Source organism: Lepidochelys kempii, chromosome 9 (genome assembly GCF_965140265.1).
Source record: "Lepidochelys kempii isolate rLepKem1 chromosome 9, rLepKem1.hap2, whole genome shotgun sequence".
In the NCBI taxonomy this organism is placed as follows: Eukaryota; Metazoa; Chordata; order Testudines; family Cheloniidae; genus Lepidochelys; species Lepidochelys kempii.
In genome coordinates this window covers 8,268,642-8,292,722 of record NC_133264.1, presented here as the reverse complement: position 1 = coordinate 8,292,722, position 24,081 = coordinate 8,268,642, and the positions used below count along the sequence as shown (strand labels likewise).

At 57.6% G+C, this 24,081-nt stretch overlaps 1 protein-coding gene across 1 annotated transcript in view; it reads right to left on the bottom strand.

The window, feature by feature from the left end:
• The window catches only part of FAM131A (family with sequence similarity 131 member A), a 42,421-nt gene extending 19,351 nt beyond the window's left edge, over positions 1-23,070 (bottom strand). The window contains exons 1-2 of the mRNA XM_073359221.1: positions 22,951-23,070; positions 11,513-11,652 (exon numbers count right to left, since the gene is read on the bottom strand). Coding sequence (XP_073215322.1) covers positions 11,513-11,652; positions 22,951-22,981 — 171 coding nt within the window. The 5' untranslated portion in view covers positions 22,982-23,070. The remainder of the gene's footprint in view (positions 1-11,512; positions 11,653-22,950) is intronic.
• Positions 23,071-24,081: the final 1,011 nt, after the last annotated feature.

Here is a 24,081-nt window from a genome sequence, read left to right as displayed (position 1 = left end):
CAATTTATCAACAACTTGAATTGTAGGCAACAGAACTGGAAACAGGATTCCAGCAGCGGTCACATCAGTGCCAACTACAATCACATTTTTAGACCGCTCTCTTAGTTTTTAATCCGTTTAATGTGTGCCGTTTTAATTTTGTATCATTCTAGCTTTTTAATCAAAATGTTGCGTGGTCCCAAGTCCTCTGCCTTCCAGAAGGCTAAGCATATTACATCCACACTATTACCTTTATCAACCAAACTCGTAATCCCATCAAAAAAAGACATCAAGTTAGTTTGATAGGCTCGACTGTCCATAAACCCATGTTTATTGGCATTCATTATATTATCGACCTTTAGTTCTTTATTAATTGAGTCCTGTATTAGCCACTCCATTATTTTGACACAGTCTTTCATTACATGATCACATACTCTTTTCTCCACTGGACCCCTCCTCCTCACTCAGTGGAGGGGATAGATCTGCTCAGGGATGAATCATGGTTGTATAGTGAATGAGGCTGTTGTCCGGGACGCTGGTTCGTTTGTCACAGTAATTGGAAGGTGGCTAGTGACAGAGAGAGGGAACTGAAGGATGAGAAAGGATGGCTCCTGGTTAAGGCAGCTGAATGTCACCTTGGAGAAGTGGATTCTATCCCTGCCTTTGCCTGTGTAATTCTGGGCAAATCACGTACTCCAGCCTTTTCACAAATCACTAATTGCGTGATCCTCTTTTTCTGACTTGAGACTCTGGGCTCTTCTGTCCAGAAATGCAGCATGCTCACAACTGCAACTGAAATTGATCACAGCTGTGCTCTGACGGTATCAAGTGTTATAAAACTGCTAAGTTCTCAGTCAGGCCCTCGCTATCTCAAGTCGGGCATCCAAAGATAGTGGACAGTTGGCCTTAAACTCTATCTCTCTGCTCCCCGTCTGTAAGATGGGGATCATAGTAACCCCAAGAGAGGGGGCGGTTAAGATAAATTCATCAATGTTTGTGAAGCATTCGGATACTATAATGAGAGCACCTTAGAAACACCCCTGAGGAAATGAATAGTTTTGTATTCAGTGCAGGGTTTGGACAGCATGTGGTAAATAAGGTCGGGGGTCAAACAGTGAATGAGGGGACAAAAAGAAATATTGAATGAGGCAGGGAAAAAATGTATGTGATCATGTCATTAAAGACTGTTTCATAAAACATAGACACAAGGGGGCTGAATTAAGTTTGCACGGGCAATTTGCAACCTTAATATTCTTTTACCATCACTGTCTGTAGTACATAGAGCGTGTGTGAATGATTTGCAAGAATGGGTAAAGAGCGTGTAGATTTTGCTTGTCAATGACACTCACCCCGGAGGTGTTGCAAACATCAGATGACTGTGAAATAGTACGAGAGGGGGTGTGCAGGAAATAACAGCACCAGAGAGTCCTTTTGGGGAAATACAATCGGGGTTTGAGGGGAAAGCGACCCTCAGTACAGAGTCAGCGCCTAGGGTGATGTCACATTCAGGCAGTTCTTCCTGGTGTCCTTCCTGAACATCATCCCTTTACACCGAAGATGGAAACCCTTTCGTTCAAGTCAGCTCAAACCAGACTAGACAAAGAACCTGCCTTGGCCACTGGGGAATAACCACTAGGCCTTGTCCACCTCTGACGTCTATAATTCAACAATGGCGCTAGTCTGTTTTTAGGCCCAAAGGCGTGTAGATACGTGTATATTTTATACACACGTTATCCCACTACACACACTAAATATACACATGCATTCTCACACCGTACACACTGTGTGTATCTATATATTACACACACATACGGACAGTATACACAGTCTCCTACGTTACCTGCATCTTTATCTATATATACACACACATTCTCCCACTATACATATATATAGACACACTCATACTGTATATACACCTACATACATTCTGCCACTACACACGTACAGTCTCTCTCTCTCTCTCACACACACACTCACACATGCACGCACACGCCTGCCTCTTCCCCCCCAGCAGGAAGCTGTGCGGGGTGCTGAAGAAGAGCATTGATAGCATTAGGCTGTTTAACTGAGTATAGCTGGCTGCTCCTGTAACTTTGCAGACTATTTCATCATTCGGGATAAATATTTTCTTGGGTTCCCGCTAAGCCCTGGAGTGGATTTGCCCGTGGCAGGATTGCAGGGGCTGGCCTGGGCCTGGAGCTACAGCCTGGAAAACTCCCAGAGCTTTAGGAAAGGGTTGCAGGGGAGCAGGGTTGTCATCATTTTATCAGCACCATTAAGAAAACAAGTAAATCGGCTGCGTGCGGGAGAGCAATCGCGAGTGACAGGAGGGAAAATAAAAGCAAGATAATGGTTCCGAATGCTTCAGTCATGAACGCCCCGCAGCCGCCCTGGCAATTAGCCACCCGCTGGGACCGGGGAAGCGCGCTTCGCACACCCCTGCTGAAAGCGCCTGCCATTCTGCAGGAGAGGAGAGGAGAAGCCACCCCAGCAGCCGAGGTAGCGAACCGCTCTGACGTGGGACGGGGCTGGGCCTCCTGCTCTTCACCCTAAATACAGAAGCACGGGGGCTGCACATGGCCTGGAACCTGGCAGCAGCTGCTGGACTTGCTAAGCCCCACGGCGGACCCTGGGGAGACCAGCACAGGCGAGCTCCAGGGAGTTAAACCCCCTCCCCTGAGACCTGCACCTGCAGAGCTCTATGGATGTATCTGCACGGCCGTGCAAGCCTGGGTTTGCCATTGTTGGACCCGGGTCTCAAACTGAGGCCATACTGCATTAGGCAGAGACTCGGCTCTGCGGCTTGAGCTGCAGCCACAGCTTGGCCCCAGGTCTCAGCAGGTCTCAAGGCTCCGACCCACCCCCCTAGCAGGATCCTAGGACCCGGGCTCTGAGTGCTTGCTGACCTAAGCCAGACTGGCTTGAGCTCCAGCCTGAGTCAGAGCCCGGGCTTACTGTGCAGCGTAGACAGACCCTGGGAGCCACATGCAGTTCGGGGCCTCTGCAAACACTCATGCAACAGGTGCCAAGCATGGAAGAGGGACTTCAGGCACATGCTCTGCGGGTGCTGTCCCAGCGGCCGGTCAGATCCCAGCAGGGGCGAGGAAGAGGAACTGCAGCAGCTGGGGATGCATTTCCCACAGCCAGGGACAGTAGGAGCCAATTCCGCTCCTATCACCGTGTATGGCCCCTGGGCACAGTCCCAGCACCACCCGGGAGAAGCGCAGCCTCCGCGTGGTCTTACCTGGCACTGCCAGCTGCCCCCTGCCTCCCTGGCAGCAGCCCTAGACCCAGCCCCAGTGGCTCACAGCCAGTGGCTTCCTAGGAAGTGACTCTGGACTTGTAGCTTGCAACAAGGTGTATTTCCATGGCAACCAGTCACCATGGACTGATTTCTCCCAGGATACAGGCCTGGCTTGGCACTGACGTCAGTGTAGCACGGCAGGAAAAGATACCAGGGAGCTGGGGCTGCAGCAGGGCGTGGGGAAGGGGGCAGAGCGGGGGATGGAGGGGGCAGGCCCCAGCCGAGCTCACAGGCTGCTGGCTGCACAGGACAGGCTCAGCGAAGCTCGTGGGAAAACCTTCACGTGCTCGGGCCAGGCTGGGTGTCAGGGCTGCAGGATCAGCGGGAGGGGAAAGCTCAGGGCTCACTTCACACTGACCACAGCCACGGAGGGCTCCTGGCGGCAGGGGCAGCAAGGAGAGGCCTTCACGGCATCTGTGCGAGACAGATTCACCATCACGGCTCCAGCCTCAGGGGACGGGAATTTGAACATCAGCAATGAGGGAAGAGATGTGCCCCAGTCAGGCCAGCAGGGAGTATCGATACCCCGGGCAGGCCAGCAGGGACTCAGGGACCTGGCAGTATCGATACCCGAGCCAGGCCAGCAGGGAGTCAGGGACCAGGGAGTATCAATACCCCAGCCAGGCCAGCAGGGACCAGGGAGTATCGATACACCAGCTAGGCCAGCAGGGACACAGGGACCTGGGAGTATAGATACCACAACCAGGCCAGCAGGGACTTAGGGACCTGAGAGTATCGATTCCCTGCTGGCCTGGCAGGGGTATCGATACTCCCTGCTGGCCTGACTGGGGCACATCTCTTCCCTCATTGCTGATGTTCAAATTCCCGTCCTCTGAGGCTGGAGCCGTGATGGTGAATCTGTCTCGCACAGATGCCGTGAAGGCCTCTTCTTGCTGCCCCTGCCGCCAGGAGCCCTCCGTGGCTGTGGTCAGTGTGAAGTGAGCCCTGAGCTTTCCCCTCCCGCTGATCCTGCAGCCCTGACACCCAGCCTGGCCCGAGCACGTGAAGGGACTCAGGGACCAGGGAGTATCAATACCCCAGCCAGGCCAGCAGGGAATTGATACTCTGAGATCCCTAAGTCCCTGCTGGCCTGGTCGGGGTACTGATACTCCCAGGTCCCTGTGTCCCTGCTGGTCTAGCTGGGGTATCGATACTCCCCAGCCCCTGCTGGCCTGGCTGGGGTATCAATACTCTCAGGTCCCTGAGTCCCTGCTGGCCTGGCTGGGGTATTGATACTCCCTGGTCCCTGAGTCCCTGCTGGCCTGGCTGGGGTCTCAGGGACCAGGAAGTATCAATACCCGAGCCAGGGCAGCAGGGAGTCAGGGACCGGGGAGTATCAATACCCCAGCTAGGACAGCAGGGAGTCAGAGACCAGGGAGTATCGATACCCGAGCCAGGCCAGCAGGGAGTCAGGGACTGGGGAGTATCGATACCCCAGCCAAGCCAGCAGGAAGTCAGGGACCAGGGAGTATCAATACCCCAGCCAGGCCAGCAGGGAGTCAGGGACCAGGAGGTGAGGGGGTCAGTGGAGAGACACTGCACAGGTTCCCCCGGGTCTCTCGGTGCAGGGCACATGCTGAGCACCCTGCCCTTGCTGGCTGAGCTATGGGCAGGGGCTGTCACAGGCCAGGCAGTTATTGCTGCTCTGCGGTTCTTTGAGATAAGGCTAAATTGCTCCTTGGTTCTCCAATATCCAGACCCCACTTCACTGCCCAGCACTTGGGTCTCATCCAGGGGCCAGCAGGCTGGGGGCACTGAGCTAAGAGCACCCAATAATACAGTCCCGGGCTCAGGGCACCGATCAGAGCAACTAACCTGCCCGCTCAGCAGCTTGCTGCCCCTGCCTGGGACCAGTCACTGGTGTTCTGTGCGCTTGTGTCACTGCAGCTGTGAGAGAGGCCCATTGCACTGGGCACACCACGCACAGGTGTGCAAGAGACAGGCCCTGCCCTAAAGAGCTCCCAGTCGTGTCCCGCATTCCAGGCTGCATTTCAAAGGGCACAGGAGGGGAAAGGGGTGCACCATCTGGAGACTGAGTGAGGAGGGGTGGCAGAGGGTGGGGGGAGGCAGAAGATGGAGGCTTGTTTCAGAGGCAGCCATAAGAGAGCAAACAAGGATGATTCAAAGGACAGTTTCAGGCTGGAGTCTAGAAGCCGCCCTTGGGCTCTTTGGGCCCAGAAGCCCTTTGCAGCCTGCAGAGGACTCGCTCTGTTGATTATGAGCCCAGCCCAGCTCGGTGCCAATCCCCGGCACATTTGTGGGGGTTCCCTGAATTCTCTCTTTGATTAGACACAGACCCCCCCCTCCCATCGAGCCCAGTGCTGGATCCGCCCCAACCCCAGGGGTGCTCCGGGAGCCAGGTCATGACAGCAGAGGGTGTGTCAGGACCAGCCGTGCCCTGGGGAATGGCCACAAGAGAAGCGCTGGGTTTCTGGGGGGTAACGGTGATGCCAGGAATGCCTGAGAGCTCCAGGACAATCAAGCCCCCAGGGACATGGTCCAAATCCCTGGGGATGGTGCCAGCAGGAATCCCTGGGGCTCACCATGGTTCCTGCCCTTTCCCCAGTGCAAAGGCCCATGTCTGCTCAGCCCAGACACCGCACCTGCCCAGGGGCAAGGGCTCTGGTTACCCAACTGAGTGGGCAAGGCTGACCAAGGTGCTTGGCTACATGCTAGGGAGGAATGCCGAGAAGTCTAAAGGTGCCGAGACCTTAGTCTCCTCTGGGCTTTGAAAGCTGGTGCGACTCCACGCTGGGGATTAACCCACAGCCGTCCTGCCCTGATCAGCAGGGCACTGGAAGGCTCATCCCCTTGGGACTGGGATCCCCCTATTCCCCACATTCTGCAGCCTCCAAGCCCATCACCCCAGAGGGGCAGGGATGGGGCAGTGTGTGTACGGGGGCCAGAGTGGCCTGCGCATTGGGGAAAGGAGGGGAGGGAGGGTGTGGGTGTAGGGACAGGGTATGTGGGGTGCTGGAGTGAGGTGGGGGTTGTGTTCTCAGTCGGCTGCAGAATGCCAATGCCCAGAGGCCCAGGGAGTCACCCGCACATAAACCACGTGGGAGGTTGTAATCCAAGAATCCCTCAATGCCAATGGGTTAGAGCGGTTACAGGCACGTCCTGATTCTGGTGTGTCCACTCTGGTTCACCAAGGAACGGTCACTGGGAGGTCTTAAATGAAAGCTGGGCTCACACTGGTCATTACTCGTGGTGTGAATGGTAGGTACAGACACTACCCGAGGAGTTATGATGTGTACAGCAAACAAGGTTTCGACTCCGTCTGAAAGCCGAGTTGACAAACAGGTTTTCTGTCAACCAAGGGATGTTTACTCACTTGTCTCTCTGCTGAGCTGTAAATTAAGCACTCTCAGCGAACACAATGGATGCTGCCCCCTGCTTAGCTCCCTGGTTACTTTGAGGACACAAGTAACCAAGGAAGACGACCCCCGTCAGCCTGCACTTTGGAAGTAACCGGGCAGCGTGCAGACAGGCATGAAAATGGGACCACAACCAGCCTTGTCTGAAATGCTGCAGAGGACTTTGGGGGTAAGGTAAACAGCTTTAGCCGGGAGGTCAGCCTGGCCCCCCAGAAAGCACATTACGAGTTTGTTTCCAACATCCTTTCCCATTCCCTCTTAAATCTTTGATATTAAACGTCTCCATGGCTCACTCTGACTATCTCAGAGCTGTGACGTTAAGCAAGGAGCCGATCCTGAGCTGAATCCTACAAACTGGTGTGTGCACTGGTCCCTTGGGGACAGCAGACCTGGTGTTTCTGGGGGCGTTCAGTGGATACGGGGTTGGACACTACAGGGCACCCTGCAGAGGGGCTCCGGGAGCGGGGTGCACCTATCATTAGCCTGTAAGACAAAGGGAGGGCTGGCGTTGCCCCGAGGAGGGCGCTTTTGGGGGCTACCAGGCTGGAGGTGTCAGGCAGCCGACACCCAGCTAAGCACAAGCAAGTATCCCCCTGCCTCCAGAGTGAGGGAGAACAGGGGGACTCACTGCCCTGGGTACCCAGAGAGCCATCCCAGAGGCATCCATTAAAAGGCTGTGCCTTGCTCTGAGGGGGCTTCACGCACTGGCAAACCTGGAACCCCAGAGCTGGCTCCTAAAGCCATATTTAAGCCCCTGCATCAAAGCGGGAGATTATGAGCACTGCTGAGCACCCCCAATCCCACTGAAGATCATGGAAGCTGTACCTAGGGGGAAAGAGACAGACTTCAGCTGCTTCCACACTCCCAACATCTCTCTGCCTCGTTTGCCCCAGCCCCCGTTGGGTGCACCGTGGGTGCGCTGCTCCTCACAGGAGAGCAAAAGGGTTGGTTTCCCCAGGGCTGAACTAGGGGGTTCCTGGGTGCAGAGCTTGGGGCTAGACCCATGTTCTGAGCTCAGCAAGGTCTCTCCCCTGCTCAGAAAGGAAGCTTGGCAGGACACAGGCACCGACTTTCCAAAGCGCCGGGGGTGCTCGACCCCTGGCTCTGCCCCAGGCCCCACCCCATTCCACCCCTTCCCCCAAGGCCCCACCCCGGCCCCGCCCAGTTCCACTCCCTCCCCAAGTGCACCTAATCCTCACTGCTCCCCCTTCCTCCCTCCCCAGCCTCCTGCACACCACAAAGCAGCTGATCACAGTGGGTGAAAGGCATGGGGAGGGAGTGGGGAGGCGCTAATCTGCAGGGCCCGCCAGCAGGCCCTGGGGGAGGGGGGGTGAGCTGATGGGGAGGCTGCCGGCCGTCGGTGCTCCAACCCCGGAACACCCCCAGAGTTAGCGCCTATGTGGCCGAAGCAGGGTGCTCATGAGCGGCAGAGAATGCCCCTGGGGCCCACCCACAGCTTGGGCATTCACTTTATCTACCATCTCTACCGCCCTGAGCCTGGTCTGGACTTGGGAGGACAAAGCCACCTACAATCCAGACTGATGAGGGGGAACAAACATTTAATAATGGGCTCCTCAGTCTGGCAGAGAAAGGTACAACACAGTCCAACGGCTGGAAGTTAAAGCTAGACAAATTCAGCCTGGAAACAAGGTGTACATTTTTGACAATGGGGCTAATTAACCGCTAGAAAAACTGACCAAGGGTCACGGTGGATTCTTCATCCCTGACAATTGTTAAACCGCTATTGGATGTTTTCTCCAAAAGATCTGCTCTAGGAATTATTGCGGTAAGTCCTCTGGCCTGGGTGATACGGGAGGTCACACTAGATGACCACAGTGGTCCTTTCTGGCCTGGGAATTGATGAATTACTCCAAGGCAAGGGACTGGCTTTATTGTCAAATCAGGAGAGAGTTTTGAGCAGAGTGGGGGGCATGTGGGTCTGACTGGATCAGGGGTAGGGAGCTGCATGGAGGAAGAAACCAGAGCAGAACAAGGACACCCAGATTTTGCTAGCCCTGGTCCAGTCACAGCCCCTGCAAGCTGCAGCAGTGCAGAGCAGTCACACTGCATGTCCTATTTTTACAGAGCATCCATCTGCACTCCCTGGCTCTGGAGAGGAGACATTCCCTTCCTTCCCTGACCTAGCGCAGTTGGGGTCTGGGGGGATAGATTGCTGCTTGGGGTGACGGGGAGGACAAGTGGGTGCTGGAGCAACCTGAGGTGTAGGTGGATTTACAAGGACCCTTCCCCGCTCTTACTTTTTCAGGTCTCAGTAGCACGGGGGACACGGCTGAGGCAGTCCACGGGTGGCTCGGGCAGTGTAAGTACATTGAGGGTGTAAGCATTGGGGGGCGGGCGGGGGGAGGGGGAAGAGCATGTGCAGACCCACTTGGCCTCCTAGCTTGGCCCAGACACCCCTGATTTTGGGCACCCATTTCTACCCCTGGGGGAGCCGTAGTCCCCCAGCACTCTAACCATAGAGAGGCTGCTGTGACAATCAGGGGCCAGACACTCCAAGGGGAAACCAGGGGGGCTGAACTCCAGAGAGCAAGTAACTGAACCAATGTCTTGCACACAACGTTATCGTACTAGAAAAGTGCAGCGAGTGAAGTCTCTTATGAAAGCCTGTGATGTTCTGAGCGTGATGGGTATTATAAGATATGGAGACACATTGTGGTGATCAATCTATGTATCTAAAGTACTAAACTCATGACTTGTTCTACGATTTCACACACACCGCCCAGAAGGGGTGGTTTCTCCCAAGCCAGATATTTCCATGAAACTGGCTCCAAGCAATGACCCATTGTCCAGCCAGGAACAGACAATGGGGGACCATTAAAGTTAATGGACAGACATTGAAACTGACAAGAAACCCCCAGTCTTGGAAACCTAAGGAAGGAGGGAGTTTGCTCTGAATAACTGAGAGTCATCATGCCAGGAGAAAGAGAGACGTGAGGGGGGAAAGCCTTTTAAAATCAGGCTTGCGTCTGAGGGTTTTTATCCAGAAACGATGGGGGTGAGGGACAGCCTCTAAATGGGAAGCTGGGGAAAGGCTGGATCCCTTCTATCATAAGGGCATGCGGGGAAACCGTGCAGGGGCAATAGACAATGTCCCTTTTCTAATACAAGTTAACTAACACAGAAGCGTGAAGCCTGGAGTTGTGTGTCTGTTAATTCTCTTCGTTACTTGCCTGGGTTTGTTTTTCCTCACTAGCTCATCTTTGAACCTGGGATTTTTCTATTAAATAAACTTTTTATTTTTACGCCTAGCAGCTCTCCTTTGTGCAAACTGTTTGGAGCACGTGTCCCGAAAGCGAACTGATCCGGTGAGCCAGAGGGGAAAATCCGAGTGGCCAGTCATTAAGAACTCAGGTTACACGGATCTGGGGACCAGAAGGGCTGTTGGGGTCACCCTGCAAGGTGTAACGAGGCCGGTGGAAGCCACGATGTGACCTTTATGCTCAAGGACCAGCTATGGGTGTCAAGGTTCTGAGCCACAGCAGCAAAACAGTACAGCACCCTAAGTTACAAGACGGGTGGTGACAGAGCCCCTTACGGATGTGAGTGATCCCCAACCCATCACAGCTGCAGGGAGCAGAGCCCTGAGCTGGAGACACAGCTAGAGTACCGGGCAGGGAGACAGACAGAGCGGGAAGACCGACTGCACCACCAAAGCCTGTTATTCCTGTGCACGCTGGCCCTGCAACGATGCCGAGGGACATGGCCGCGGAGGCAGCTTTGCTCCCCAGGGCGCGCGCAATCGCCCGGTGACGTGAGCCTGGAGCACGCAGTGGTGCTCACAGTGGCAAAATACTCTAGCCCAGACAAGGGCAAAGGGGACAGCCAGTTTTCTGGTTGGAGCTGGTCACAGCGGCGGGATGGGTACGAACATGAGGCCTTGGATGGACATCTCCGCTACTATCGTGGCCCAGGTTAAAGCTAGCACAGGGGTGCCTACCCGTGCTATAAGCACATCTTCACTTTCAGTGTAGACACAACCTCAGAAAGCCCCGGGGATACAGCAGCCTTAGGCAGAAAGTTAAACCAGGCAGCCGTGAGATGTGGGAGACCCTGAAACCAAAGGCCAAGGGAGGAGATGACTGGAATTCAGTAATGTCCCCCTGCAGCCAGCTCCTGCCTGCCCAAAGGTTCTACCCTTGCCTGTCATGCCAATAAAGATTTCTGATGTATCACACAGTCGACAGTTACTGTGGGATCTGAGCGCCACACCAGGGTGGGTTGGTGCAAGATGGGGCTGGGCTGGCAAAGCTGCCCATGCTGGACCTGACCTTGAGCAAGTCTCTTAGATCCACGATTGCAAAACAAGCCACTGATATTTGGATGCTACGGTGGAAAACGGAGGCCGTACTCCCTCTGGGCCTCAGTTTCCCCTCCTCCAATATAGGCCTACCGCTGCCACCTGCGTCCCGGGGGAAAGTTGCAAGGTGAGGCTCATTCTTGGGTTGCAAAGCACTCTGGGATCTTCAGTTGCAAGGCACTGGCAAAGGGGGAAGTGTTGCTATTTTGGGTCTATCCTGATGGTAGGGAGGACAGCAGCCCCAGCCAAACCCCAGGTGCTGTTTTCATCGCACAAGGCCTACGTGCCACGTAAGTAGGGCTGAAGTGAGACTTAGGCCTGACTCCAGCAGCTGGGGCCTTAAGAGAACCCCTAGATAACCGGCAGCTGGCTTTCACTTGAATTGGAAAGGCAAAGAAGCTACGCACATGGCCCTCCTCCCCATCTCCCCCTGCCCCAAACAGCTGCCCCATAGACCCACACGCCCACTCATAGCTCATTTCACCTACGGAGCACCCCCCGTCCCCAAAGGCAGAGGGATGAGAACCATGGCACCTCGAGAGAGTCCTGGCTGTCCACCGAGCTCTGCCGAACCAGCCTGTGGACCAGCGACGTCCTGGTGCTCCCCAAGGGCGAGAGGGCAGGCAGGGCCTTCACCTCATTCCACTCCACATGCAAAGTCGTGTCCACAGCCACTGTGGGGAGAGCACAGAGAAATGTCAGCCCCCAAGAGCCTAGCCCTGCTGCGGGGCCCTCTGGGGACTCTAAACTGCACTGCTCCCTCCAGGAAAGTGACTGCCGTGGGCAGGACACTGGCTGTGTCCCCTCTGCTCTGCACCAGACTCCAGCTCTCCGCTTTCCGCTGGGACCAGATCTCTCCGATTCTGGGCAACAGCGGGGGTTGATTCTTCCCTTTAAGGAATCCCAGACTTTGAATGTAAATGTCACCCCGTTGTTACCAGCGAGCCTCTTTCTAAGGTCTCCGAGCGCCATCAGGAGGCAGCAGGCAGTGACAACGAGGGGTTAACGTTAGTCATCCCAGTGGGACCATAAAAGCACAGAGGGGGTATTACTTTCTGTTCTCCAGGGGAATAGAAGCAATGAGAAGAGGAGAGGAGAGGCTGGTTTAATGTTTTAGTCCAAGTATTAACAGGCACTAAGGCACCATGGAGGCCCAGCTGTGTCTACACCCGGAGACAACAGCGGCATAGCTAGGCCAGCATAAGCCTGTAGTGCAGACAGCGATGGGGAAGGGGGATGGGTTTCTCTGTCCGTGTAGGGACACCACATCCCCGAATGACCATTGCTACGGGCTGATCTACACTGCTGAGATAGGTCCGCTTCACTTCTCACGCTCAGGGCTGTGAAAAATGGGATGTAATAAAGCTGATCTGAGCCCTGGTGTAGACACCCCTAGGTTAAAATAAAAAAAAATTCTTCCATCAACCTGGCGACCACCTCGTGGAGTGGTGGATTTACAGCAAGGACCGAAGAACCCCCTCCGCGGCCATCGTACAGCTGCACCACGAGAGCCTGTCATCAGAGCCTCGATCGACGGAAGCCTTCCTTCTTCCATTAACAGAGCTGCATCTACCCTGGGGCTTAGGTCGGTATAAACGTGTCATCAGGGGTGTGGTTTCTTCACAGACCTCCAACCAACGCAGCTATGTCAAACCAACTTCAAAGGGGGACCTCGGCGCGCGGACCTCCCTGTGGGTTTCAGCCCCCGTGTTGAAAGGGGGTGGGATTTTGGACTAGGATTTGCAGCACGGAATCCAAGGCCAATCTTTTGCATTTCCCCAGGGCTATCCCCCTGGATTTTGTGAGTGCGTCCAGTGAAGTCCACCCCAACGCAGTGCCATGTAAACCCCAGGGCAGCAAACCCGGCAGGAGGTGATGTGTGTGGAACCTTGAACAAACCCGCCACGCAGAGGGAGCGAATTGCACTCTTCTAGCAAAAGAGAACAGCATAAAGGCCCTACACGTGCAAATGCACACGCACGTGCACACAGGCTACCGTGCACAGACACACCCGAACAGGGCTGCCGGATTTCCTAGCAGACACGCTGTCGGCACTAACTGTGTTGTTCTCTCTTGTATCAACCGGATGGAACATAAACGATCGGCAACTGGTGCGCTGCTGATCCCAATCGTCTCATTGTTCTCCTGTCCGCCTGTCTATTGCATCTACCTGTTGACTCTTCTGCTTAGTTCGGCATGCTTTCGGGGGCAGGGACCCTCCCTTTGTTATATGGTTGCATTGTGCCTAGCGCAGTGGGATTGGGGCCCCTACGCCCTACTTATCATAGAAGGCATTTGTGACAGCTGCCATCCTGGTCACAACACCAGGGGTCCGACTGGGACCCCCCCAAAGCTACACACACAACTGGATTCCGGGCTCCCCAGCAGCAGCTGGAACAGGATCCCATTCTTTGTGGATCAGGCACGAAAGGGGACTGACCACACACTCACCCACCAGTGGGTCACGTGCGTTTCTATCTCAGGAGGGGCAGGTCTGCACTTCGCTCTACTAGGCCACAGGGCGTAAGCGATGAATAGGCAGTTTGCTGGCCCTCTGCCTCAGGGTGAATGTCACCCTGGGGCCTGTGAGCCAGGCCCGTCCTCAGCATGCTATTCCAGCAGAGACTCCGTCACCCTGCCATCCCAGCCACATCCTCATGTGGCTTGCTTAGAACCCTTTCAGAGGCGCTGTGGTTTTGGTTGCGGGGGGGTTCTGTCTCCGAGCTGTGGCCACATCAATGGGAGACAAGGCACCACCAGGGTCAGGATGGACTGGAATGCCATACTCGGCATGCTGTGAAATCTCACTAGTTAGGGCAATCCTGGGAGCCAGGATTCTCTCTAGTGTGTGTCTGAGACCATCCAAAACTCACTGCAAGTGTGAAATGCCAAAGGCCTGATCCTCACACTCATGGCTGTTTGTTAAAAAGGCATGAAGTTTGGGGTGGGGCTGGGCTGCTGCCCCCCCCCACACACACACACACACACGAGGTCGGATGCTGGGCTCCCACCAGGGGACACTACTACATTCTCTTATTTACAGGGGCGGTTTGGAATTGGTTTTTTTAGCAGTTTAAGGCCCTGATTCTGCTCCCATTAAGAATGTTGCCAGTGACTTGAACAGGTTCCTGCTCATGGCCTAGGGAGGGGATTTTAATATCCCCATTCTCAAGGCATCTGTTACACTGCAGAACAAAAGGGCTGAAAAACCCATGTCCTCTCTACGTACCTGCCAAGACCTGACTAGAAGGGCTCTGGGTTCCCCTGCAAGAGCTGACGTCATCCCAGACCCCCTCAAATGAACCAGGGGAAGCCTCCAGTGTAGGCTGTGGATGTCCTCACAGGTGGCAGGAAAACCCCTGGGGGTCCAGAACACAAGGACTTGGCAGGTCAGTAAAGGAGGATGGGATTGACGGGTTGCGTACCCTCCCAGCTCCGCTCCATGGGAAAGTCCCAGTCCTGCACAGGTAGGGAATGGAGCAGAATCCCAGCGTGAGGCTTCCCTAGGCAGCACCGAGAGCAGCCCTTTGCCTCGGCCTGCTGCATCTTAGCGTCATGTGGATTCTGCCGGGGGGGACAATTTTGTGCCTTCGTTTACAAAGCTGCCTGGGTCACTATGTAAAGCACAGAGCCCCCAAAGCACAAGCAGAGCTTCCCTCCCTGGAGAAGTGCCGGGAAAATTGTAGCTGTTTGCTGCAAAGCAGGCCAGGTTCTTTAGGGGAGTAATTCACCCGGTGCACAGGGGCCAGCACAAGTCATAAGCAGTGCCTAGGCCTTGTGCCTCCCCTCCGGGTCAGGGGTGCATTTCACCCTGCAGCCACAACAAGAGACCTACACCCTGTGAAAGGCATAGAAATGGCAGGCATTAGCCATGGGAGGTTAACCTGCCCCATGGCCTGTCAAAGCAGGGCTGAGAAGACCAATCTGGTTTTCCTAGTGTTAATTCAGCCCAGCTTAACGCCTTCTCCGATCTACTCCAGGAGGTCACTAAGCTCCGCTGACCCTCTCACCCTTCCTCTCTCTTCTTGCTTAACACAGTCGCTGCCCCCCCCCCCGCTTTTCACCGGGTTGTAAATTCGTCAGGGCAGGGCCGGCGTGTCTGTGCAGCTCCCAGCACCATGGGGCCCTGATCCTGGCCAGAGCGTCGCTGATCCTGGCCAGAGCTTCCGACGCTCCCGCAAAGCCAGCCCCGCAGTCAGTGAAATCATTGGGGAGGTGCCAGCAGGGAACACCTTCCACCCAAGAGGCAAAGGCAGGGCCTGGCTTTATACCACAGCAGTTCCCATTGTACCATTATACCACAGCACAGATTGAAAAAGGAAAAGGAACGCTGCATCGGACCAGCTGCAGCCCACACCGTACTCCAGCGATGGGGAGCTGTAGCCCAGGGACTGCACTTCCCAGCATGCAATGCTTTCTCTTTGCCCAGCCGGGTGCACCCCTCACTGTGGGTTTAGGCCCACAGGCCAAGCATAGCAAGAGGAAGATTCTCATCCCGGGGCCCATCTTTACAGGCCACCCTCTACACTGGAGGCGAGACCCCAGCCCCCTTCCATTTCGCCAGCAATGCCACCTTCACGCCCAGATTTGCCCACTTCTCCCACAAGCACCGACATGCTTCTGTCCATGTTATTAACCCTTCCTCTTTCCCCAGGCTTGGCTCCTCGCATTGACACCAGTGGGGTCACGCCCCAGTTACCCAGGCATAAGCAGGAGCCGATTCCAGTCCTGTGCTCAAACCACTAGACAGCGCTGCCTCTTAGAGCAGAAGTTGCCAAACTTTTTACTAAGGTGACCCACCAGCCGCACCGTGTCTTTTGAGGGATGCCCCGTGACATATACAGAGACAGTGAGAGAGAAAACAAATCGGGCTTGCTAGGAGCTGTCACACCAGGCTGCAGAGTGCCTTTAAAGTGGGGGCCCTCCAGCCCCCTGACCCCCTTCTCCACTCCCCTCCCCCACTCTCCAACCCCCTGCTCCCCACTCCCCTTTTCAGCCCAAGCCCCCGTGTTTGGCTCTCCTCAGCCATGCCCCCAGCTGGGCCCGGATCACTGCCAGGCTCCGGACACTTCCTCTGCAGGGCTGCTGCTGCACCAGGGGAAGTGAGAGCACGGGGCAGAGGGGGAGAGCGCTTCTGGGGCACGCACGACCCACCGCTAGTCTTCCCACAGCTCGGGAGCTGCTGTACTAGAGCGGGGAAGAGCAGAGATGCCTGGAAGCTGGGAAGGTGGAATTGCGCTAGCCAGAGCCAAGTGCTTCCCCCCTTTCCCAGAAGCTTGGCTGCATCCCACAGGAACAGCAAAGGGCTTGCGGCTTGGGTTCTGCTGCAGTTCCTGGCCACCTGGCAGGTGACCTTTGGGCATGGATGGCCGCGGCTGTAGCATTTTTTCCCCATGGGGCACAACCGCTCTGTGCTACCGTGGCAAATCAGGAGCAGAGCCGAGGACCCTGGGCAGGTGCCGTGGCGGCTGGCAGTGCACCGGGCTCGTGGCCCAAAAGAAAGGAAGGCAGGCACAGAGCCAAACCACCAGGAGCCCATCTGCACTAAGCAGCGGCAGGCCTTGTTGAAGTGTGGATGGGAGACCTCCAAGGACCAGCCAGCTGCAGAAACAGGGAGGGGTGACTCAGCAAAGGGCACCCTTCCATCCATGTCAGCATTCAGTCAGTGCCCCAGCCCGGTGCTAGGAGGCCCTGGCTCGCTGGACAGGCGATGTAAACCCAATGGACCATGGTCATTGTTACGCGCATTGGGACAGTATCTCCACAGACCCGGACAACTCCCAGCTCGCGTAAGGATAGCCTGTCTGCCTCAGAATACAGGATTCTTCTTCACATCCCCTGTTCCACCCCAGCAGTGGTTGCATTGCACTAGTGATTGGGTGTGACGAAGCAGGACTGTTCTTAATGTTTCCTCTGAATAATGTAGGGGTGCCTCAGTTTCCCCTATGCATTTCTTAAGTCTCTAGGTGGTGGGATAAGGGGGTGTAATTGTTGAAGAGCAAGGGGCCAGTGTACATAAATGGCCAAAACTCTGTCTCCTGGCAACAGATGGCCTGGGCCCTTCCTCCCTGCAAGGTGAGAGCTGAAGGGTTGGAGAACAAAGGAATCAGGTGACCTCCTGGCCAGGGAAAGGGACAAAGCCCAGAGGAGGAGGGGGTGGAGGATGAGTCAGTTGGGGGCTGGCTGGGGACGTGTAGACGTGGTTGTCTGGCTCCCTGCCCACCAAAATGGACCCGGCTGAGGGGTCCTGTTCTCTGCACCTGCAAGCTCTGTTTTAGACTCTGTTCCTGTCATCTAATAAACCTTCTGTTTTACTGGCTGGCTGAGAGTCATGTCTGACTGCGAAGTTGGGGGGCAGGACCCTCTGGCTTCCCCAAGACCCCACCTGGGCAGACTGGCTGTGGGAAGCGCACGGAGGGGCAGAGGAGGCTGAATGCTCCGAGGTCAGACCCAGGAAGGTGGAAGCCGGGTGAGCTTCTTGCCCTGCAGACAGGCTGCTCCCAGAGAGGAGACTTCCCCAGAGTCCTGCCTGGCTGCGTTGGGAGCAGTTCCAGAGCAGTGCCCGGGGACTCCATGACACGGGGTGTGAATGCCGGCTGGGATGCTAGGGGCTAGAGAGACGGGGTTGCCATGGCAGGGAGGGGAGTGGGGCGCAGGGAGCTGGGTGTTTTCGGCATAAGTTCTGGGGACAGGGCTTGATTTGTCGTGTGCTTGATCCTAGACAATCCTGCGCCCCTGAACCACCTGGTCATCCCCTCCAGGAGAGGGGCCAAGTCCTGCAGACCATGCGGGGGAGGCGTGGGGGGAGGCACCAAACACGATGGGCAGCAGGAATGAGGAGAGAGGTCCTGAGCCCTGCAGGCCATGGGGGGCAGAAGACACTGAGCCATGTGGCGGGGGGGACGGGGAGGGGAGTGGGGGGGTGGGAGAAGGCACTGGACCCTGGTGAGGGGTGACAAGACACTCAGCCCTGTGGGGTGGGGCAAGGAGAAGGCAGTGGGGGCTGGAAGGAGGCTGTGGGCCCCGCAGATCAGGGGTGAGGGGCAGCCCCACTGCATGGGGGGTGGGAAATGTGCCTTCCAGCCAAGATTCCTTCCAAGGAACGTGCATTCTGCTACAGCTTGCTTCATTCGAGGGACACAATGTTCCCACCATGGAGCCATTAATATTCCAGGGGGGAGACGGTGCTTCTGGCACAGTGAGTTTTTCTGATGAGCACACGTCAGGGCTGGGACAGGAGACAGCCTGCTGCCCAGTGTCGGGCATGAGCCAGCCGGGTGCCAGTTCCCACACGCCTCCTCCCGGGACAGGCTCCCCCCGCTGGCCCAGCACGGACAGCCCCAGCATCAGAGATTCTGGGCACATGTGGCCAGCTGGAGCGGGGTCAGGGAGAGGCAACTGGAATCCCACAGGGTGGAGAGCAGAGAGGGCCAGGGGCTGACCCGCAGCACCCTGCAAAGGTGACCTCCCGCTGCTAACAGTGGGGGAGGAGAAGAGAGGCACAGAATGGACCAAGGACAGGGAAGGTTTCATTCCCCCCCTCCCCCCAGATGGTATATCAGAGCCAGGATGCTGGGGAGGGGGTGGGCAGAGGGACAGAGAGCAGGGAGGCACTGTCCCCGGGACCCCCCCACCCCCCCAGCACTGCCCTAAGCACATGGAATGTGACAAATTCATCCGGAACACACAGACTCAGGCAATGCAACACCTGCCTCCACGTTCACATGCAACAGCCCACCGTGACTCCTCAAACCCACCCACTTGGAGTCACTCCTGGGTACCCCACTCATGCACCCCCGCCAGCCCCGGGGGGGCTGATCCTGGCCAGGAGCGTCTCTCAGCCAGGGAGAGGCACAGCTCTGTCTCCATGCCACATCAGAGGACCCACCTGCCTTGGTCACTGCTCTGGGACTACAAAACTGCAACCTTGATGGTGTGGACCAGACCCACGGGCACCAGGGCTGGGGACAGATCCCGTACATGAGGTGGGATCCTTTCCTGTCTCAGACCTGGCACTACAGTGCCAGTCCAACAGCTGCCAAAGACCCAGGATGGGACACCCGCTATGACTAACACTGCCTGGACACAGCCATGTATCCATGACCCCCGGCGGGTATCCAGGCTGCTGCTACATTAGCGAATGTGGATTTGATCTAACTGGGGGTACAGTAAGTGTGTCATGCTAGTGAGCGTGGCACGTGTGAGCACACACTATACAGATGTCGTGACCTAGGCAGGGGCTGGGCCAGTCAGGGGGGTTCAGCATTTCTGTGTTAGGGGCTGGGTCAGTTGTGGGACAGGGAGACGAGAAAGGAGCAGCCTCCTTCTCTCAGAACAGCCTGTCCAGTAAGGTCCATGCCCTAGCTGGAGTTTCCCGACCCAAGCCCCAGCTGGAGGTCCCCCTAGATGAGGTCTCTAGCTCCCACATCAGGCTGGATACTGCTCTCCACCTGAAGTCCCTGGGAGTTGTACCGTTGATTTCAGTGGGAGCAGAATCAGGCCCCAGCCCTCAGACTCCACCCAGCCAGCCGTGTGTCACTCCCAGCGCGCACTGCCTTGTGTGGGGAAGCGTGACATTTCCAGTAGCCAGGCTAAGAGCACACGGTGAGGCATGGCCCTGTGCCAAGCGAAAGCCAGCTGTCAGCTAAACGGAGCTCATAGCAAGGGGAGTGACAACCGGCTTGATGCTAATGCTGGAGTAAAAGCTTAAGGCCAAAAAAGGGCTTCGCTAGAACGCTTGCCGGGGGGAGCAAAGCTCATCACTCATGCCTCCGCTGCGTGGTGAGATGATAAAAATCAATTGGCTATGGTGACGACTCCAAACTTGACAGGAAGGAAACGTTACATCAGCATGGGGGAGGCTGGTGGGGTAATCGCTCGCTACCTAACAAGGAACCCAAAGATTATCCCACGGTGGGGACAGCTGCGCGCTCCAGGCCCGACCGTGCTCGGAGCTGTACGCCCTGAGTAGAAGAGATTCCCTTCCCTGGAGGAGCTTCTCTCTTTGGTTTCAGACCCAATGCAACAAGTGAAACAAACCAACAGATGGGGAGGGGAGCTAGTTACACAGCCTAAGCTTACCAAAGCCGACTCAGTTTGGTTACAAGTTGCCAGGTAACAGGAACCCTCCCGGTCCGGTAGGGGTCAAGCCCTGGGACTCAGAGCGTCCAAGCAGCAAAAGCCACGGGGACAGTCAGACTCACCGGCAATTGTAATGACCCTGCTATTAGCCGGCTGAATGGCACAACAGGGAAAATGACTGGATTATGACTGGTGAGAGCAGCTTTTGTTTGGGAGCCGACAAAGGGGAATGCAACCAGCCTTCGATGGAAGCATTGGAGACCCACTGAGCACCAGAGATATAATTAGGACCTCATCCTGCGGTGCACCCGCAATGGCGGCCCAACTCAACAGGAGCGGAGGGGCTCAGGATCGTGCAGGATCAGGCCTGCACAGGCCTGGAGGTCTGGTGTAATAACACCCTAAAAGAGGTGGATGTTTAAACAGGGTTGATTTTAAAGGGGCAGATTTTAAAGCCAGTGAAGGAGCTGGCTGCTAGGCTGAGTTGTGAGCTCACCACACAGGGTCAGGCTGGAGGCTACCTCAAACCTTGGATTAGAGGCACAGCTGGTTGCCTAGACCTCGGAGCAAACGAAACAGCGAGGCAGAGAGTTAAACTGAGACACACAGGAGCGTGCTGGGCCTTTCCAAAGCAGGGATCCTTCCTAACAGCCTGAGCCAGTGCCGGCTGGATGCGCACTGGAAAGAAAAGGTCCAATCCTGCTTCCATTGACGTCACTGGACAAAAACCCACATTGACTTAAGTGGGATCAAAACAAAGGCCCAGAAAAGGCAGTGAGAGGCCGAAGGACAGGTCATCAGAGCTAGATATATCCAAAGGGGTGGGGATGCACTCGGCGTGAAGCGGTTGCATAGGGTATTGTGGGGCCCTAGGCTGTCCAGGGGGTGACAAAATGGGATGGTGAAGAAGGGTAGCACACACTTTGTGCCCCAGGCTGTGGGACACTGAGCGATGGGGATACTGGTGGGCCGGAGGCACATGGGGTGGCAAATCAGTGAGGCCTCCAAAGAGAATGAGAGAAACTCAGGCCTGGTCTCCACTTAGGAAACAGATTGGCTTAGGGACCCCCTCAGGGCTGTGAAGCTCTCTGCACCCCAAGTGCAGACCTAATCCCTGCAGCTAACGCAACAGAAGAATCCTTCCAGCCAGCTGGCTACCGACTCCAGGAGAGGCGCATTAACTACATTGGCAGAAACCCCCCCGCCGATGTAGGTGTCCACAGGACAGTGCCCTCAAAGCAAGAAGTTGAGCTGGGGAAGCTGGAGCACAGGGACTCCTGGGCCCAGGCTAGGGCTCTGCAGGAGACAAAGTAGAGGCACCAGGTACGCAGTGGCAGGGGGGGACGACCCTTGCAAAGAGCTGGTCGAGGCCTAGGCATCTCGTAAGCCCCACTCAGGCCCTTACGGGCATGAGTCTGAGTCCAGGGTTTTATCCACAAGACCATCCTTCCTCTCAAAAACAGGCTCGGCGAGAGGAGACAATCTCCCTGAACAGCTGCTGCTCAGGGGTACCAGTGGGGTTCCCCGGGGCAGTAATGGTGCCCGACCAGTCCACAGCAGCCGTTAACCCACCAGTACCCCGAGTCCCTATCGCTCTTGGGACGGGGTCTCAGAGAGCAGGGAGGAGGAAGTGGGGTGTCTGGGTGCATCTGCACACAATGATGCTGACATGGTAAGAGACCCTGGGACTGGTCCCCTCCCCCCGGGGGAGTACACCCAACCCCGGCAGAAGCTGAGCCCGGCTGGCCAGGACGTTGGGAACCATTGTGGTTTAACCCGGGACTAGGATTGCCAGGCCTCGGAGGCAGATGAGTTTTGAAGGGGCTGCAGTATAGGGTGTCCATATAGAGACAGGCCCCAGCCGCCCTCTGCCCGCCTTCATGGCTGGGGCTGGCCTTAGCTAACAAGCCCCCTGTGCTGTGGGGGCTCAGGGGCATTTCCCCATGGCCTTGGCCGGCCCACCTGATGGAATCCCTCCCCTTGGGGGACTGGCCCTGTCTGGGGAAGGGCTCCCCGCAATCCCAGGGCCCAGGAGATTCATCCCCACAGCAAGAGGCCCCGGAGCTGCCCCCTGGAGAAGGGACGAGCTGGCCAGAGAGCAACAAGGCAGGCCCCAGTAGCACCAGGACCACCCTTGCCCAGCAACTGGGGTGTGGGTCTGGCAGAGCCGCTGCTGGGAGCCGGGTACGCAGGGAAGGGAGAGCGAGCTCCGGGGCTGCGCGCTGGGGAAGGGGGGTGGGTCAATCACATCCAGGCCGGGGGCTTTCTCCTCTGGGGCCGGCCCACCTCCCTCCTAGCAACTTCGAGCAACTCAGCCAGCGGTGCAAGCTCAGGATGGGGGCCCTAGGGCGGACGCAGCGCAGCACCCCGGGGCCCCCCGGCCCCGCACTCCGGCCAACCGGGCACAGCGCCTCCCAGCGCGTCCCGCCCCGCTGCCACCGGCCAGCCCGCTCCGAACCAGCGCTGAGCCGAGCCAAGCCGAGCCGAGCCGGGCTGACCCTACCCCTGGTGCTTCCGCGCCGCGTCCCCGCCAGCCCCCTCCCGCAGCCCGGCCAGCGCCTGCCGAGCCGGGCCAGGAGAAGCAGCGGGCTCGGCCGCGCTCCACCGAGGCGGGGAATCGCTCCCCACCGGCCCGCCCCGGCGTCCGCAGCCGCGGCCGCTTCCTCCCTCCCTCCCTCCGGGAGCGGATCGCGGGGAGCTGAAGGTCTCCTAAGGAGACTGGCGCCGGGGCAACGGCCCTGCCGGCTGCACACTAACCGCGCCGGCTCCCGCCGGCCCGCGACCCCGCCCGGCTGCGGCGCGGCCCCCTCCCCGCTGCATCCCGCGGCCGCGGGGTCCCCCCGCCCCGGCTGCTGCGCTCGGGGCGTCCCGCGGGGCCCGGCCGCGCTTACCGAGGGTGCCTTTGGAGCCGATGCAGCCCATGCTCGGCCGGGGCGGCTTGGCGGGGAGCGGAGCCGAGCGCAGCCCGCTCGCATCGCCGCAGACCCGCCGCCGCCGGCCACACGCCGCCTCTGCCCGGCCCGGGAGCGGCGGGCTCGGCTGCTCGCCCGGCCACGTCAGCGCCGCGCGGCGGGGCGGGGCTTCAGCACCGGGGCCAGCGGCCTGCCCGGGGCCCGGCTCAGGACGCTGGGCAGCGCCCGCCGCCCGGCCCCGGGCCCTGCGAGCCCCCCTCCGGCGCGGGGACCCGCCGGGCGCCGGCCCGCCCCCGCCTTGCTCCCCCACTGCGGGGGGGGGGGACAGAGCCCCCCCCCGCCCAGCCAGCCCCCACGGGAGCGGGAGGGCTGCACCCAGAAGTGGGGCTGGCCCATCCAGCCGCCCCTGCTCAACCCCGAGTTGAAACCAAACCATCCGCAGCCGCTGGCCCAGAAGCAGAGCCAGCGCACTCCTTCGCCCCGCACAGACCCCAGGCGGCTCAGAAAGCAGGGCCAGGGACTTTGGGGGTGCAAGGGGCTCGGCGCCCCAAGACCGCTGGGCATTTAAATAGACCCCGGTGGGGTGACACTCGCCCAGGTTCCTTCTCCTGCTCCAGGGAGTTTGCTCCTGCTCAAGGGTTCAGGTCAGCCCAGTTTGAACCTGAAATGGTCCCAGGCAGAGGGGCCCTCAGCTCCGGTTTGGCAGGGACTCCAGCCCAGCAGTAATGTCGTCCCTCTCTGCCACAACAGACACCACCCGCCTTTGCCTGCCCGGGGATTCACGGCCCAGGACATGATCCAGAAGGAAAGCATCCAGCATTGAAAAAGCCCTGGGCCAGGCTGGGCTGGGCAGCGCTGAGCCATCGCAAGGGGACCTGTAGTTACTCGAGTACCTCCCTCTGGTGCAAAGGTCCCAAAGGTCCACCCCCGCTCCGGCAAACACGAGCCCCATAACCTCGCTAGAGGTTTCATCCCATCTCTTTGCTGGGTCTGGTGGCCTCCCTGGGTCAGTGGAACGAGGAGGGACTCAGGAGATCTAGGCTCAGTTCCTGGCTTTGCTGCAAGCTGCCTGGGTGACCAGCTCTCTGACCTTCAGTTCCCCATCAGCCA